Source organism: Cervus elaphus, chromosome 6 (genome assembly GCF_910594005.1).
Source record: "Cervus elaphus chromosome 6, mCerEla1.1, whole genome shotgun sequence".
NCBI classification, from domain to species: Eukaryota; Metazoa; Chordata; class Mammalia; order Artiodactyla; family Cervidae; genus Cervus; species Cervus elaphus.
This window is the reverse complement of record NC_057820.1, coordinates 21711330-21729855: the sequence shown is the minus strand read 5'-3', so window position 1 is coordinate 21729855 and position 18526 is coordinate 21711330. Positions and strand designations below refer to the sequence as shown.

The 18526-nt window shown below is 39.5% G+C and overlaps 1 protein-coding gene across 1 annotated transcript in view; it reads right to left on the bottom strand.

Moving 5' to 3' along the window:
- ANTXR2 (ANTXR cell adhesion molecule 2) overlaps positions 1-18526 on the bottom strand; it is a 166322-nt gene that overhangs the window by 132438 nt on the left and 15358 nt on the right. Inside the window, exons 4-7 of the mRNA XM_043906385.1 lie at positions 11350-11431; positions 10531-10638; positions 10334-10402; positions 8885-8965 (exon numbers count right to left, since the gene is read on the bottom strand). Coding sequence (XP_043762320.1) covers positions 8885-8965; positions 10334-10402; positions 10531-10638; positions 11350-11431 — 340 coding nt within the window. The remainder of the gene's footprint in view (positions 1-8884; positions 8966-10333; positions 10403-10530; positions 10639-11349; positions 11432-18526) is intronic.

Below are 18526 nucleotides of genomic sequence, written 5' to 3'. Positions count from 1 at the left end.
CTGACCAGGACAGTGAATCTATTAGCACTTCCGTTGACATCCTTGACCTAGTTTGATTGGGAAAGACCTAGAATCCCAGTGCCTAAAATAAGCCCTAAAGACCTATGATACACTGGGGTGTGGTTTCCCCCTGACAAAGTAAGGTTTCTACTCTGAATCACTAATTAGTACCGAGTTCCCCGACAAGGATGGAGAATCTTGAAGTTCTACATAGCTTTTGCCACGGGAATTCTGAATCTACTTTTTCAGCTGTTCCCTGGAGTCATGTCTGATTCTTTGCAACCCCATGGACTGTTTAGCCTGCTAGGCTCCTCTGTCCATGGGATTTCCCAGGCAAGAACAGTGGCTATGCTGAGCTGCTTCAGTCATGTCTGACCCTTTGCGACCCTATGGACTTATAGCCCACCAGGCTCCTCAGTCCAAGGGATTCTCCAGGCATGAATACTGGAGTGAGTTGCCATGCCCTCCTCCAGCAGATCTTCCCAACCCAGGGATCAAACCCGAGTCTCCTGTCTCTCCTGCACTGACAGGTGAGTTCCTTACCACTGGGAAGCACCACCTGGGAAGCCTGGAATGGGGTGCCATCTCCTACGCCAGGGAATCTTCCCAACCCAGGGATCAAACCCATGTTTCTTGCAATTCCTGCACTGGCAGGCAGGTTCTTTGCCCATAGCGCCACCCGGGAAACCCGAGACCTGAATCCTGAGAACTTAGAACTAAGGCACAGTTAGATCTTGACTTTGGGTAGCTACACAATCTAGAAGTCCTTGATGTTTTGATCCCTTGCTAGATTTGATCCTTGCACATCTAATATCACCCCTCTTTAGATCTAAAGTCATTGATCACTTAGAATACTGACAATCTGCCCTAGAGAAGGATCAATAACCCCATCCTACATGGTCCTAGCTTCTTGCCATTCCTAGCTTCCTATCACGTTTTAAAATCAAGCGCTTCTGAGTTAGATATTCTTAATCATTATCTCGTGTAATTCACAAAACGACCCAATGACATAGATATCATTATCCTCATTTGACTAATGAGAATTTTAAAACTGAGAAAGATTACATTATAGCACACACAAGGTCACATGGGTAGACACCGGCCGAACTAGAACTCGTTCTCAGGTCTTCCTATTTCTAGTCTCATTTTGTCTTCACTATATTGGGTTTCCTGACACCACGTCTCACAAGCACTACTGCAAGAGACTTATAATACAGCTGTTCATCTTCCGAATCATCCCATATATTAGCACAGGAATATCCTACCTGAATTTCTACTGCTTTCTTATAAATTTCAGGCTCTAAATGAATTTTCCATGGTTCCTCAATTATTCACACAAAAAGTGCCAATTCACCATCCAAGCATTGGACAGTCTCCATAATCTGGGCCCAGCCTACCTATCAATGTTTATCCCTCACATCACTTCACAATCCAGGCCAAACTCTCCCGTGCTTCAGCCACTCAGCCTAAGCTATTTCTGAGGTTCTGTGTTCTTTATTTCTAATTAATCTATTCTAATTGTCAGAGTGCAGTTCAGATCCCACCATAATAAGCCTCCCATGACTTTATATAACCCAACTTATTCCACCCTCCTGTCAACTTTAATCATATTGGCATTTTACCACAAACTGCATTACAGAATTACTTTTATCACACAGGATGACTCACTGAAATTTTCCTTTTCCAAATTCTCATACTTTGTAATTCTTGGAGGGCACCACCATAATCCAAAACCTGAATTGTCACTCTCCAGCCCCTTTAGAACAGAGAATTTGTCTTATTTAAGTCTGTGTCCTCTCTTCCAAGCTTAACACAATGCCCTAATATAAAGAGATCACTAAGTAAATAAATAAAAGAATACATTAGGTTTTAGGAGAAGAAGGGTGAAAAAGAGAAAAAGTTTTTCACTAGTACCACCTTGAGATAATGAATTCTAAACCTTCATATATGCTAATTAAGAGTGGAGGTTAAACCAATGGTATTAAAAATGCTATGCAAAAAAAAAAAAAATGTTATACATCATTTCCCTGGATAGAAATCTAAAAATTTTGATGATACATTTCCCTCCAAATTAAAATAGAACATTAAAATGATTTTCTGAATCAAATAAATTTTAGAAAATTTGTTATTTGTTAATATGTTCATAACAAAGGCCTTTTAAGTTCCTTGTTTTTGAGGTTATAAAAGTTATAACTACTACTGTGTTTCTTCTTTTTAGAAAAACTATAATGAAACCATTAGAACTTTTTCCAGAGTGATTAAATTGTTGGAGTCGCTCCAATAATACATGAAACTTCCTGTTGTTCTACATCCTCACCAACATTTGTGTTGTCAGTCTTTTAAATTTTATCCATTTTGGTGGGAATGTAGTGGTATCTTCTTATGACTTTTAACTACATTTCCTTGATGACTAATGATGTTAAAAAAAAAATTCTTTTTATGTGCACATTACACAACTAAACATATGCCTACCCTATAGGCAGGCCAGAAACTTCACTCCTAGGTATTTACCTGAGAAAAATAAAAGCAGAAGCAAGAAGAATTCTACATGAATGTTATCAGCAGCTTTATTCACAATACCCCCAAATAGGTGTCTATCAATAGGAGAACTGTGCTATAGTCATACAATGGAATAAAAAGTAACAACCTGCAAGTACAAATAACGGGCAGATGAATCTCAGAAATACTCTGCTAAGTGAAAGGAGCCTTATATAGAAGAATATACACTATATGATTTCATTTATATGAAGTTCTACAACAGGTTTAATTAAACTCTGCTGCAAAAAAATCAGAACAGCAGCTGCCTCTGGGGTGGAGAGGGAGAGGGCAAAGATGGACTAAGAGAAACCATGAAGGAACTTTCTAGGGTGAAAGAAATGTTCTATATCTTGATTGGGTTTTTGAACATAAGTACATGCCTTTGTCAGAACTCACTGAATGCATAATAAAGATCTGTGTAGTTCATTTCATGCAACTGTTTTGTTACACTGTATATAAATTTCACATTAAAAATTATAGACAAATAAAAAAAACTATAATGAAGAAAGACTCCAAAATTAAACTCCTATCCTTGCTGATTAAGAAGTTGATTACAGACAAACTATGTGTTAACAAAAGGTGATATCTTACACAATGAGGGGACCAGACCAATTAGGTCACTGAATTTTGGTGGGCAGGGGAAGGAGGACAAAATACACAAGAAATTCATGTTATCAATTTTTCTCACTTAAAGATGAACGTCATGGAAATTAATATACTGACAATTAATAAGGCCAGATGGACTTAAATAAATTCTACAGGAAAAACAAATTATCAATCCATTTCACAAATATTCTGCCTTCAGTGTACCAAACATTTAAAAAATTTAAATTTTATGATTTCTTCCATTTGCTTAGTGTTAGTGACTCAGTCATGTCTGACTCCTTGCCACCCCATGGACTGTAGCCCACCAGGCTCCTCTGACCATGGGATTCTTCAGGTAAGAATACTGGAGTGGGTTGCCATTTCCTCCTCCAAGGGATCTTCCCTACCCAGGGATTGAACCCACATCTCTCATGCCTCCTGCTTAGCTTTGTGTAAAACATTCCACAGTAGAGTGTAATCCATTAGTTTGGTAAACCATAAAGAACAGACAGAAATTCTCTTCTCTCTGCTCTATCCCCTGAAATAGATACACTATATTTGTTTTAAATACCATATACAATTTTTAAAGATAAGATGATATTCTAAATATAAAGGGTAATTCAAATTTGAGGCCGATATACAGCTTTTGTGTATCACCAGAGGTGGTGCAGTCTCTGCCTTGAAGAGAGAAAAAGTACTTGAATTGCTTTAAATTTCTACAAAATGGGCATAAATCCTAAGTTACCATCATGATGATAAAAATCTCAACTATTAGTGTGAGCAATTTTGATTGCAATGCTCTGTGTCCACGTGCCTCCTCTGCCAAGTCACCACCAAGGTTTCCCCAGAGGTTGACTTCCCTGAGGATCACTTACTCCTCCTTTTGTGACTAAATAGCTGAAGTTTAACTATAATGAAATAATAACTATACCCATCAGCTCCCTCCAGATGAAACATAAAAGGCTTCATTCATGATTGGTGGCTAAAATAACCCAAATTTTTCTAACTTCAAGCTAAGTCTTTTAACTTTGTTGTTGTTCAGTTACTAAGTCATGTCCGACTCTTTGCAACCCGATGGACTGTAACACACCAGGCTCCTCTGTCTTCCACTGTCTCCCAGAGTTTGCTCAAATTCATGTCCACTGAGTTGGTGATGTTATCTAACCATCTCATCTTCTGCCATCCTCTTCTCCTTTTGCCTTTGATCTTTCTCAGTATTTTCGGTATTTTCCAATGAGTTGGCTCTTCCCATCAGGTGGCCAAAGTACTGGAGCTTCAGCTTCAGCATCAGTCTTTCCAATGAATATTCAGGGTTGATATCCTTTAGAACTGAGTGGTTTGATCTTCTTGCAGTCCAAGGGACTCTCAAGAGTCTTCTCTAGCACCACTATTTGAAAGCATCAATTCTTCAGTGCTCAGCCTTCTTTATGGTCCAACTCTCACATCCATACATGATTACTGGAAAAACCATAGCTTTAACCATATGCACCTTTGTCAGCAAATTGATGTCTGCTTTTTAATATGCTGTCTAGGTTTGTCAAATCTTTCCATGCAAGGAGCAAGCATCTTCTAATTTCATGGCTGCAGTCATTGTCCATTGTGATTCTAGAACCCAAGAAAATAAAACCTGTCATTGCTTCCACTTTTTCCCCTTCTATTTGCCATGAAGCAATGGGACCAGGGGGTTTTCCAGGTGGTACTAGTTGTAAAAGAACCCAACTGTCAATGCAGAAGACCTAAGAGGCACAGGTTCGATCCCTGGGTCAGGAAGATCTCTTGGAGAAGGAAATGGCAGCCCACTCCAGTATTGTTGCCTGGAAAATCCCATGGACAGAGGAGCCTGGCAGGCTACACTCCACAGGGTCACAAAGAGTCAGACAAGACTAAAGCAACTTAGCACGCACGCACCTGCACACACGGTGGGACCAGATGTCACAATCTTAGTATTCTGAAACTCTTCGCTGAGTTTCAAGCCAACTTTTTCACTCTTCTCTTTCAACCTCATCAGGAGCCTCTTTAATTGCTCTTTACTTTCTGCCACTAGAGTGGTATCATCTGCATATCTGAGGTTGTTAATATTTCTCTCAGCAATCTGGATTCCAGCTTGTGATTCATCCAGCCCAACATTAAGCAAAATGGACTCTGCATATAAGTTAAATAAGCAGGGTGACAATATACAGCCTTGACATACTCTTTTCCCAATTTGGAACCGGTCCTTTGTTCCATTTCTGTTCCTAACTGTTGCTTCTTGAGTCGCATACAGGTTTCTCAGAAGACAGGTAAGGTTGTCTGGTACTCCCATCTCTTTAAGAATTTTCCACAGTTTGTTGCAATCCACACAGTCAAAGGCTTCAGTGTACTCAATGAAGCAGAAGCAGATGTTTTTCTGGAATTCCCTTGCTTTCTCCATGATCCAACAAATGTTGGCAATTTGATCTCTGGTTCCTCTGCCTTTACTAAACTCAGCTTTTATATCAGAAAGTTCTTGGTTCACAAACTGTTGAAGCCTAGCTTGAGGGATTTTGAGCATCACCTTGATGACATGTGAAATGAGCACAACTGGATGGTAATCTGATCATTCTTTGGCATTGTCCTTCTTTGGGATTGGAAGAAAAACTGATCTTTTCCAGTCTTGTGGCCACTGCTGAGTTTTCCTAATTTGCTGACCTATTGAGTGCCACATTTTAACAGCATCATCTTTTAGAACGTGAAATAGCTCAGTCAGAATTCCATCACCTCCACTAGCTTTGTTCATAGTAATGTTTCCTAAAGCCCACCTGACTTCACACTCCAGGATGTCTGGCTCTAGGTGAGTGAGACCTTCTGGGTCCTGAAGACCTTTCTTGTACATAGTTCTGTGTATTCTTGCCATCTCTTCTTAATCTCTTCTGCTTCTGTTAGGTCCTTACCATTTCTGTCCTTTATCATGTCCATCCTTATATGAAATATTCCCTTGATATCTCCAATTCTCTTGAAGAGATCTCTAGTCTTTCCCATTCTATTGTTTTCCTCTATTTCTTTGCATTTTTCATTCAAGAAGGCCTTCTTATCTCTCCTTTCTATTCTCTGGAACTCTGTATTCAGTTAGGTATACCTTTCCCTTTCTCCTTTGCCTTTCACTTCTCTTCTTTCTTCAGCAATTTGTAAAGTCTCCCCAGACAACCACAATGCCTTCTTACATTTCTTTGTTTTGTTTTCTCTTGGATTTGGCTCAGTCTCCTGTACAATGCTATGAACCTCCGTCCATAGCTTTTCAGGCACTCTATCTACCAGATGTAATCCTTTGAATCTATCTGTCACTTGCACTAGATAATCATAGGGATTTGATTTAGGTCATATCTGAATGGCCTAAAGGTTTTCCCTACCTTCTTTGATTTAAGCCTGAATTTTTCAATAAGGAGCTCAGGATCTGAGCCACAGTCAGATCCAGGTTTGTTTTTGCTGACTATATAAAACTTCTCATCTTTGACTGCAAAGAACATAATCATGGCAACTGACTCCAGTATTCCTGGCTGGAGAACCCCATTCTAAAGTTTCCTTAATACAAATTTTAAAAATGAAACTGAATAATTACATAACAACAACTTTATCTCCCCCAATAATCAACAACTAAATTTCCTGAAGGAGAAATCTGTAGTCATAACCCACAAAAAGAGAGTTTTCAGATGCCAATTAATCACCAGGAGAATTTTGAATTAATCCTCTGATGATAGAAAATAATTCCAAAGGGGCTAAACCCACAGAGGTCTTCTCTCCTTCACAGTATAATTATAAAAATAACTGAAAATTCCCAAGTATAATAAAATTCTATTTAAAATACAATACACTTTTTTTCACTTGCTTCCCTGGTAGCTAAGTTGGTAAAGAATCCGCCTGCAATGCAGGAGACACCAGTTCGATCCTGGGTCAGGAAGTTCCCCTGCAGAAGGGAGTGGAGGTACACACTCCAATATTCTTGGGCTCCCCTCGTGGATCAGACGGTAAAGAATCTGCCTGCAATGCAGGAGATGAGGGTTCCATCCCTGAGTTGGGAAGATCCCCTGGAGAAGGTTATGGCAACCCACTCCAGTATTCTTGCCTGGAGAATTCCCATGGCAGAGGAGCCTGGCAGGCTACAGTCCATGGGGTCACAAAGAATCAGACACGACTGAGCGACTAACCACAGCACAGCACACTTTTTTTACAGGGTCAAACTATCCTCCCTTTTGCATTGTCAATACATTATCCTGTATTTTAAAACAAATCACAGTTGTGCAATATGTACCTTGAATCCATCTCTAAAAATATTTACTAATTTTACATTGAAATTTTTTCCTGAAACGAAATACATATGTAAAACTCCTAAATGGAGTTCCTAAATGGAACTCTGTTCCATTCTGCACTTAGGTTTGGCCTGTCCACTGGCCATTCGTATATGTGATAGAAATAAATTGCATGTTTTCCCTGAAAAGCCCCATTTATCATGAGGGAAAAAAGCCTACATGCTACCAAAAACAAATTAAAAAAAAAAAAATCTCACCCTATGTTTCTGAAAAAAACATGATCTTTAAAAAGAAATTTTAAATGCCAAAACCAAATGTCAGAAAAAAAACAGATTTTTTTTTCCCTTCAATAAATATCCAAAGATTAAAGGAAAAGCTTTGGCTTAGAGAATATATATATTATTCACTTCCATTTTAGGATGTTGTTTACCAAAATATCATAAATACTTAATAGCAACTGTTCCTAGTGCTTCTAGCAAAAGGCAGTAAAACGAAACATAAACCTCAGCTGTGAAAGCCCAGGAGTTTTGCTTTGCATTTCATCACTCCACTTCCCCTTCCCCTGTTTAGGATGGCCCGGATTCTAACAATCACCAGAGACAGCTCAACTGAATTCCAAACAGAAATATTATGAGCTCCAGTGAAACTATTAATCATTAAAATGGAAAGAACAACAACCGCAGTCAAATACTCTGCCACCGGTTCGAGTTGCCTGACTGAAAGCTAAGAAATACCCATATTTGGAACAGGAAGCAATCACACATTCCAATTCAAATTTTTATTTTGTACTTCTATAAAGCCTATAAAACTTTCAAGATAGCGACTCGGTGAGGAACTCCATGCTCAAAGGTCGCTCTGAGACTGGTGATGACAATCTTAAACTTGAAATCACAAACCCAGGCTCACAGTGCTCAATTTGTAAGAGTTAATTCCAAATCTCACTTACAAACAAAATCCAGATCTCTAGAATTTCCCTGCAGGTAAAATACTCAACAAATTTCCTTCTTAAATTCTCTCTTCAAGATAACAAGATTACTTCCTATAGTTTAAAATATATCTAAGAGGTGTCCCTTATATGTGGAATCTAAAAAGAAATCACACAAATGAACTTATAAAACAGAAAGAGACTCATAGATTCAGAGGATCTGTGATTTAGAGAAACTTATGGGGACAACTTTTTGCCAGAGAAAAGAATGAGAAGGGATGGTAAAGAAGGTTGGGATTGATATCTATACACTGCTATATTTAAAATGGATAACCAGTGAGGACCTACTGTATGTATAACACAGCTCAGTGTTATGTGGCAGCCTGGATGAGAGGGGAGATTGAGGGAGAATGGATACATGTATATATATGGCTGAGTCCCTTCAGTGTTCACCTGAAACTATCATAATACTGTGAATCAGCTACATCCCCAAACAAAATAAATTTTAAAAAGTCTTTTAATTTAAAATATGTCTAAAATGATGAGCCTTTCCTACCCCCAAAGAAATACTCACAGAATTAATTATTCCTTTAAGAGCTTGAAATCCACCTTTGACAGGGAAAACTTGCTCCTTGGAATCAGCGATTCTTTCGAGCTTTAAAAAAGGAGAAAAAGTTCACTGAGAGGTGACTGAAACATACAACCTTTTATACTCTTCCTTACTTGTTAGTTACATTCATCTGAAAACTTACACCAGAGGATTAATTCCTTGTCAGGAACTGACTGGAGTAACTGGTGTACTCTAAACGCATCACAACAAAATGAACTAAGATCAGGCACAGCCCCTTTACAACTGGCCTTAAGTTGCAATTTCAAAACAGCGCAGAGCTCTACTAGCTGTAAATGTTATGAGACACAGAAACTTCACTCACACTCAACCAGACATTTAAATGTAAAAACATTTTTTGAGTGGGAAAAAAAAATTTAATACATAAACCCTGTAAACTTCATGAAAAAAACATTTTTTAAGGAAATTCTTTAAAGATTTTTCCAACAGACTTCCCAAATCCTAAGCTCCTACAAGTCAAGTTTTCAATCAAACCAAAACATCTAAACAAGACTTGTCATGATAACCTTGTCAGCTGATTAAAGAGGAGCATGCATATTATTTTATTAATGTTCAAGAAAAACAGAGTTTTGTCTTCAGTTTAGTTAGGTAATGAAACCTATCAAAATCAGACATTACTAACACAGAGTTCGAGACAGGGGGCCATTTTTACAGAAAATCTTCAACAATTAATTGGGTTTCCGTGGTTGCTCAGATGATAAAGAATTCTGCTGCAATTCAGGGGACCCAGGTTTGATCCCTGGATTTGGGAAGATCCCCCTAGAGAACAGAATGGCAACCCAATTCAATATTCTTGCCTGAAGAATTCCATGGATAGAGGAATCTGGCAGGCTACGGTCCACAGGTTTGCAAAGAGTCAGACCCCACGAGTAACTAACACTCTGCTTCTCAGGGGGCACTAGTGGTAAAGAACCCACCTGTCAATGCAGAAGACATAATAAGAGACACAGGTTTGGGTCAGGAAGATCCCCTGGAGGAGGGCATGGCAACCCACTCCAGTATTCTTGCCTGGAGAATCCCATGGACAGAGGAGCCTGGCAGGCTTTAGTCCACAGGGCTACAAAGAATCAGACCCAACTGAAACAACTTAGCATGCATGAAAGTGTTGGTCATTCAGTCATGTCTGACTCTTTGTGACCCTGTGGGCTGTGGCTTGCCAGGCTCTTCTGTCCATGGGATTCTCCAGGCAAGAATACTGGAGTGGGTAGCCATTTTCTTCTTCAGGGGATCTTCCCAACCCAGGAATCAAACCTGGGTCTCCCACATTCCTGGCAGATTCTTTACCATGGAGCCACCAAGGAAGCATGCATGCAAGTCGTTATTTAAAAATCTGATCAACTCTGCTTAAGACTATTACGTGATTTAGATTCAAGGCTGCAGATCTGCTGTACTTACTTGAGCTTGTTCAAAGTCAAGGACACCAACACAGTAAACTCTAGCCCCAAGTGACCTGGATATCTTTGCCTATTGAGAGAAAGAGAGAGGGACAGAGAGAGGGAGACAGGTGAATGATTCACACATCAGGCTACACATACAGAGACATACAGCAAAATACACTGGGGTGTAAAGAGCAGTTTCCGTTCAATACTCACCTCTTTCTCTGCATATGATGGCACCAGACCGTCCAACTTACCATCTGTCAGAGCAATTATGATACTGGAGGTTTTTAAGCCTCTTTCTTTCTCAATTTGCTCATTTGCCTGAAAATGAAGAAAAATTGTCCAACTCACAAGATAATCTTAACTTTTAACCAGCATGTTCCATCAAGCTGAATTTTAAGTCTGGCAAAATCAAACTGGCTTTTAAAACAGGGTAGGGCTTCCCTGACGGCTCAGGCAGTAAAGCGTCTGCCTGCAATGTGGGAGACCTGGGCTGGATCCCTGGGTTGGGAGGATCCCTTGGAGAAGGAAATAGCAACCCACTCCAGTACTCTTGCCTGGAAAATCCCATGGACAGAGGAGCCTGGTATGCTACAGACCATGGGGTCGCAAAGAGTCAGACATGACTGAACGACTTCACTTTCTTTCTTCTTTCTTTAAAACAGGGTATTTTATATTAACTACTTTAATTTGAAATATACATATATTCACATTATAGAGTAATTACTGTTGGGTGTAAATGATAAAGGTTTTTAGCCTTGACTGACTATAACCACAGAGAAAATGTGGTTCTCTGAATATAGTCACAGAGAAAATGGAAAATTCCTTAAAAGGCAAACTGTCATCCAAACTTCTTTTATCACCATGGTAAATTCTATCAGTCTTATCCCTAGAACAACTAAAAGAATTTTTTTTTAAATTTTAAGGTAAATATGTAATGGCATCTTCCAGTTTTACTAGGGAGTTATAATTTATTTTATTACAGAGTAAGGAAACCTTCTTTCCCATACTTATAAGTATAAAAGAACTTACTAGCTTTAGTCCTTCATGGATGTATGTCTCTCCTACGGGACTAACACGTTTCAAATTGTCCAAGCCTTCACTGATTTTGCCTCTGAAAATAATACAGTATAAAATTAAACAAAATTAAAATGGGGAAAGATCACAATAAGCACTTTTCAAAAAATGTGGCAGTTTTGCAATTAAGGCAGTTTTGCCCTGGGTTTTGAAGGCAGATAACTCCTCATACTGTCATTTTAAGGACTATTTCATAATGTCTGTATTTTAAGCATAAAATCATTCACCAGAGCCTTGCCCACATATAAAAATAATTTATTTAAATTTTAAGGATTCTATTTTAATATTGTAGTAAAAATTATTATCAGACAAGTTCATCTCAGGAAGTTTCCAGAAAACACAACTTTCAAAGTATAATCCTAATCTTACTTCTTTGTAACTCAGTCACCTCCACCAACCCATGTTGATTGTCTCTTTTAATACTTGTTTTAAAATCTACCTATTCTGAACCTAACTAACTTCAGTACACTTTTTTTCCTAAGGTGCCCCAAATATATTCATGTTCAACTTTTACTGCAATGAACAATTCTGTATCTCAAAAATATTCTACTTTAAAATAATTTCACTGATTTAACATTTTCACTTAACTAGACGGGAAGCCTACACTGGGCTATCTCCATGTCTATTATTTATAATGTATCCCCCAACTTTGCACTAATTACTTATTATAATGCCTTTTACAAAGTAAGTGTTCAATAAATTTTTCAATCTACCCTAGGAAAAAAATTCATAGTTCCACAGATGATGGAGTAAATTACATAATTTATAAACTTGTTTTATCTAAATATTTATGTTTTAATATCTACAGAAACAACTTGAAACTGACTCAGTCTGAATGCAGATAAAAACCAAATATTTGGTGCTTCCCAGAAATGAGTGGCAGCGTGTCCTCAAGCATTAATGTTTGCTGCCAACAGAGAAATGAAAAAAGACAACTGAAATCCAAGTTTACACAAACAGCTTTTGCCTGGTAAAAATCGCCTTCTCCATTTAGTTCAGATTCTAATCATTACTTCTGAGGACTAGACAACACTAGCAGAAGACTCTAAGCAGAAAGAACTTGCCCAATGTGGGATTCAGAGTGGGAAGGTAGGTCTCTGCCTTGCTTATTTCGCTGAAAGAAGCAGAGCACTCTTGCCTGTATCCATACCAGCCACTGTGACATTCTAAGTTGCTCTGAACTGCTCATTACTTTTGCAGCTACAGAGTCATAAGAGCAAAAGTGTTCCTTGGCCACACCCAACAACATCAACATACATGAGCCCTGGCCTGTCACTTTCCAGAGTAACTACATACTCCGTCAGCCTCTCCTCTAACAAGTATCACTGGGACTTCCCAGGTGGCCCAGTGATAAAGAGTTCACCTTCAATGCAGGGGATGCTGGTCTGATCCCTGGGGAACTAAGATCCCACATGCCATGGGGCAACCAGGCCCATGCACCACAACTAAGACCTGATACAACCAAATAAATAAAAAGGTTTTTAAATTGAAAAAAAAAAAAATGTGTCACCAAATGGGAAATGGAAATCAAAACAAGATAGGGCCTTTGAGGGATCCCAAGTAACTAAAAATAAGTTAAATTTTCTCTATTAGTAAATGGTGAACTGAGAAAAAATCATGTAGTAGGTCCAAAACACAACTCATCCATTTATACTGTGACTTAGTGTTCTAAAGGAAAGCAATGGAGAAAATGTTTAATAATAAAAGAAGACAAAATGTGTATGTTATGAAGATCAGCTCAAATCAATATCAGATTCACTGAGCTTGGCTTTAACGTTGTCTTCAGCTACAACAAACAGTAATACCGAAACTACTTTGGAGTTTGTTGTGACTCTGTAGCCAAGGCGGCAGCTATCAAGACACTCAAAGTCCCCTATGAGCTCACAGGGCAGAAATTTCTTTACCATCCCTGAGTAATCGATACACACTTCCTCTTTTCTGCTAACTACAGCTACTTCTGGCCCTGACTATCAGGAACTGCAGGGTAAAACTCTTCCTCATTCAGAAAATTCTGCTAAGCGCATATGGTTATCATATTGCTATCTCCTCTTTTCTAAGATCTTAACTTCTCTTTTCAGATGTTACTAATTTTCTGCAATGTTACTGTATTCTGTGTGACTTCAAATACTTTTTGGAAAGAGGCAGAATTTAAACAAATAAAATGGGATATGAAACCTCTGTTTGATTGCTGTTGCTATTGTTTTTTTTGTTGTTGTTGTTGGGCATCAGGGAACCAAAATCTATAATCAACTCTTTCTTCTTGACTTTATAATTATGTTGATTGAAAAGAGGGGGTGAGGCAGAGAGGTGGGGGGTGGCAGAGGCAAAAACATATTGACTCATTTTTTAATCTAAAAAATTAACACTCTCAGCTCTGTTAGTATCCTTCAAATTTCTCTGCTGAGTACAGAAAAGAAGAGATAAGAAGGGAAGAGGAAAGATAAGCAGACAAGAGAAGGGACGGGAAGGAAACAGCAACAACTGCGAGGCACTGTGCCACATCAGTGGCCTTTCTCCAGCCACAAAACATTTGGAACTGTGGAAGGCGTGCATGATGTCACAACTAAGGTGAAGATATATTTTATAAATAGTGGCATAATTAAATAGTTGGCAGAAAATTCTGACTTGCCCAACTAACACAATTCAGGCATAATTTTAAGTCCTTTCTACTTGTGACTAAAGATACACATTTATAAATGTATCTCTATACTTAACCTGAACTTTGTGCATTGCCTTAACTTTCCAGATTTCAAAGCTCTTTCCAGGTTTCAGTCAGTCAGTCTACACACATTGGCTGAGCACCCACACATGCGAACGCTGTGATCTTACATGGTGATATGAGAACAATTTACGCCTAGTCTACCTAGTCTACCCTCTCACCTATCTACAGGGGCAATGTCATTCTCCACCCTGGCTGGACACTGGGATCACCTAAAAGGCTTAAAAATATATATATCTTCTGGACACTAATGGAAAAAATTATAATTTACTTGATGTGTGCTGGGGTCAAGGTATTTCTTGGAAATTCTCCAGAGTGTTCTATAGTGTGGCCAAGAATTATGAAACTCTGATCCAATCTAATTTAAAAACCTTTCCATGTCGTTGGAAAGGGCTTACCTGGTGGCTCAGTTGGTAAAGAATCTGCCTGCAATGCAGGAGACCCGGGTTCAATCCCTGGGTTGGGAAAATACCCTGGAGAAGGAAATGGCAACCCACTCTAGTAATCTTGCCTGGAGAATTCCATGGAATGTTGTTGGAATGCTCTTTTCCTTACCTATTTTGCTAGTCAGTTCTTCTACTGAAGGGGTTTTGAAAGTAACTAGAATAATCTTTTAAAACGTAGAAAGCAGTTTCTGGGATGTATGACTTATAACCAGAGAGACCATGGATTAATTCCAAGCCCAATCTCATTTTCTCAACTATAAAACAAAGAGGAAAATACCTGTACCACAGGGCCATTGTGAGGATTAAATGGCGCATAATAAGTACTGGGTTAGGGGACTTCTCTGGCTGTCCAGGGGCTAAGACTCCACACTTCCAATGCAGGGGGTATGGGTTCAATCCCTGGTCAGGAAACTAAGATCACACAGGCCATGCAGCATGGCCAAGAAAAAAAAAAAAGTAGAGTTAGTTGTAGCTACTATGGTTATTGACACTGGTCATTCCTCTGTTCGTAGGATTTTGTTCACCCAGTTTACTTTCTTCTTGATTCTAAGGAGAGCTCACTCAGCAAACTGAGGGTTGAAAAAATTTGATAAAGACCCAAAAGGAGGAGGAAAAGGAGTAGAGGAAAGAAAGTTTTATGCTGAAGCTTTAGTGAGAACGAATGATATGGAAAGCTATAGAATGAGGTGGGAAGGCTCAGGTTTGGAGTAAATCAGAAACAAACTAAAACTTCGTTCTGCAACTAGTGTAAGCACTGGCAATTGTTTAATTTCCTGCAGCTCAGCTTCCATATCCATAAAATGTAAATAAGAATGGCTGCCCCAATGAAGTCTTCACTCACTCATTCCACAGACATTTATTAGGTGACTACTATCACTTTTATGAAAGTGTTAGTCGCTCAGTGACCCCATGGACTGAAGCCCACCAGGTTCCTCTGTCCATGGAATTCTCCAAGCAAGAACACTGCAGTGGGTAGGTAGCCATTCCCTTCTCCAGGGGATCTTCCTGACCCAGGGATCGAACCTGGGTCTCCCGCACTGCAGGCAGATTCTTTACCATCTGAGGCACCGGGAAGCCCATCATCTTTATCATATAATGTTATTATATTTGGCAGCTTTGAACATTCAGAAAGCTGTGGGGTCTGGACAGAAGAGCTATTAGAGGAGATAAGATCAGAGAAAGGAAGTGGCTAGTGCCCAAAACAAACCCTCTTCACTACAGCTTCTCCCCTACATTGCCATGTTGCTCTTCTAGAAAACCTACAATTTGTGGCAAGCTGAATGTGAGGTGACAGGTGGCACAACGGACAGGAGTCCAGACTGCTCCAGCCAGTTATCTATCACCGCATCCTTCCGTTGTTTCATGTTAAGCAAAAGTAACATCAACACTAACTCCACAGGGTGGCTGTGAAAAATCAAAGGAGTCGATGCACATAAAGAATTCAGTACAAAGTCAGTGTCACATAGACATTAGTTATTATTCTTTTATCACATGTGCCAGGAACTGAGCGGGGTCATCCGCCAGCCAGCCCTCGTTCTTGCATCATGCCACCCTGCATCATACCATGAGCGCGACCCAGAGGTCAAACATGGTGCGCTGGCCACCTTAATCCCCAGCTCTTAGACTCACCAGCCTTAGTAATTTTGTGACTTTGCTAAGTTGTGTCCTCTCTGAGCTTGCATTTCTACCCTCTGAAAATGGGAACATTGGCAGTACTTATACAGCAGAGTTGTTATAAAAATTAAAGGGACTATTACTTGTATTTTCAGGGCTTCCCTGATAGCTCAGTTGGCAAAGAATCCACCTGCAATGCAAGACACCCTGGTTCAACTCCTGGTTCGGGAAGATCCACTGGAGTAGGAATAGGCGACCCACTCCAGTATTCTTGGGCTTCTCCTGTGGTTCAGCTGGTAAAGAATCTACCTGCAATGCGGGAGACCTGGGTTCGATTCAGGGGTTGGGAAGATCCCCTGGGGAAGGGAAAGGTTACCCACTCCAGTATTCTGCCCTGGAGAGTTCCACGGACACAACTGAGCAACTTTCACTTATTACCTGTAAACAGTGAGTACACTGCATGGCACCTAAGTGTTCCATAATCAATACCAACTGTTTATATCAATTTTCTGTGCATGCGTGCTAAGTTACTTCAGCTGTGTCCGACTCTTTGCAACCCCATGGACTGCAGCCCACCAGGCTCCTCTATCCATGGGATTCTCCAGGCAAGCATACTGGAGTGGGTTGCCATGTCCTCCTCTAGGGGATCTTCTAGGGATCGAACCTGCGTCTCCTATGGCTCCAGCAGTGGATTCCTTACTGCTGAGCCACGAGGGAAGCCCAAGTGTTGGTTGCTCAGGAAGGTCACACTGCAGGGAGATGCTTTATGTCTGAGCCGCCAAAGAAGCCCATCAATTCACTGTACTGCCTCTTAACCATTGAAGGTAATGGAAATAGGAATTATCTCCTTTGTTTTTCACAGTTTGGGAGCCTTATTTGAGAACTTCTCTTCACTAGTGCTCCTAAAACACATAGACTTTTTAAACTTTATATTAAGTTATACAAACTCCAACTCATATGCATGTGTCCAGTATTGCTCTTGAATAGGTGAATACCAACAATCCCAAAATGTACTTCTATCACAGCACAATTTTAAACTATTTTAGGAAAATTATCATTTCTAACAAATAAAACTTCAATTCTCACATTTCTACCTTACATATTAATTCTTAAAACTTTGAGAGTTTGAATTGAGAAATACTATTCAAAGTCATGAAAGTAAAAGGAAATGTGCCCATCTATTCCAACCTAACTTAAGAAGGAAATAATGACAATATTAAGATAATACAAAAAGAAAGTATTAATGTGGTTAATAAACAGTTTTAATTCATACAAAAGAATAAGAGGAATGAGAGTGAGAGGCTAATAATAAAAAATAAAAGTAAATAACACATCATTCAAAATTTGCTGACATGGGTTATGGGTTACAGCAGAATCTAAAGATTCATGCCAAAATTACCAATCTAATTTGCTATTTTGGTTACACACAAGGGTTTTTGTTTTTCTCTCTTAGCTGGCATGTTTATTTCTGAAAGAGATGCATCTTTGGAGTTTCATTATTACTTTCCATATAAACTATGGTACAGAATCTCTAAATATGACTTCTATCAATTTCTTCCCACTCTATATCCACCCATTCGCCCATCAAAAGTTGAAATTTATCCCCCATCCCCTTGAATCTGGCCCAGCCCTGTTACTACCTGGCACTAGAACAAGGCAGAAGTGATATTCTTAGACGTCCAACCCTTAAGAGAACTGGAGACGCTGCTTCCTTCATCTCATGGTACTTGCTCTTGGACCCAGTGATCATGCTGTGAGAAGCCCAGGCCACAAACAGAGGTCCCACGGAGGAGAATATATTATTCCAGTAAACAGCACTAGCTGTGCTCCACAACAGTAACCACCCTCTATGATTATAGCACCAGATAATATAGTGTGGGGCAGAGAAAGCTTCCTTTTGAGCCACGTGTCACAGAATTGAGAGAGCTAACAAAATCACTGCTTAAGCCACTAAATGTTGGGGTGGTTTTTCATGATCACCATGCCTGCTCCAGGACTAAGTCTAAATAAGGCACAGGACTTTTCCCTTTATGTACCCTTGGTAGCTAGCTGCCATACAAAAACTTTCACTACCCTGAAATCACCATGGTAGGACACTTAACCTAGCCATGAGTAGAAGTCATGTGTAGCAGAATGAAGACTCAGGTCAACAGTCCTGGCTGAGCCCCTAGACCACAGCCAGCACCAGCACGAACTTTCGAACCATGTGGGTGGGGGCATTTCAACTCTTCTAGCCATTCCAGCTTTCTAGCTGACGACAGGCAAAGCCTAAGAACTGCCCATTCAATGCACAATATCATCAGAAATGACCAGTTGTATTTACACCATTAATTTTGGAGTAGTTTATTATGCA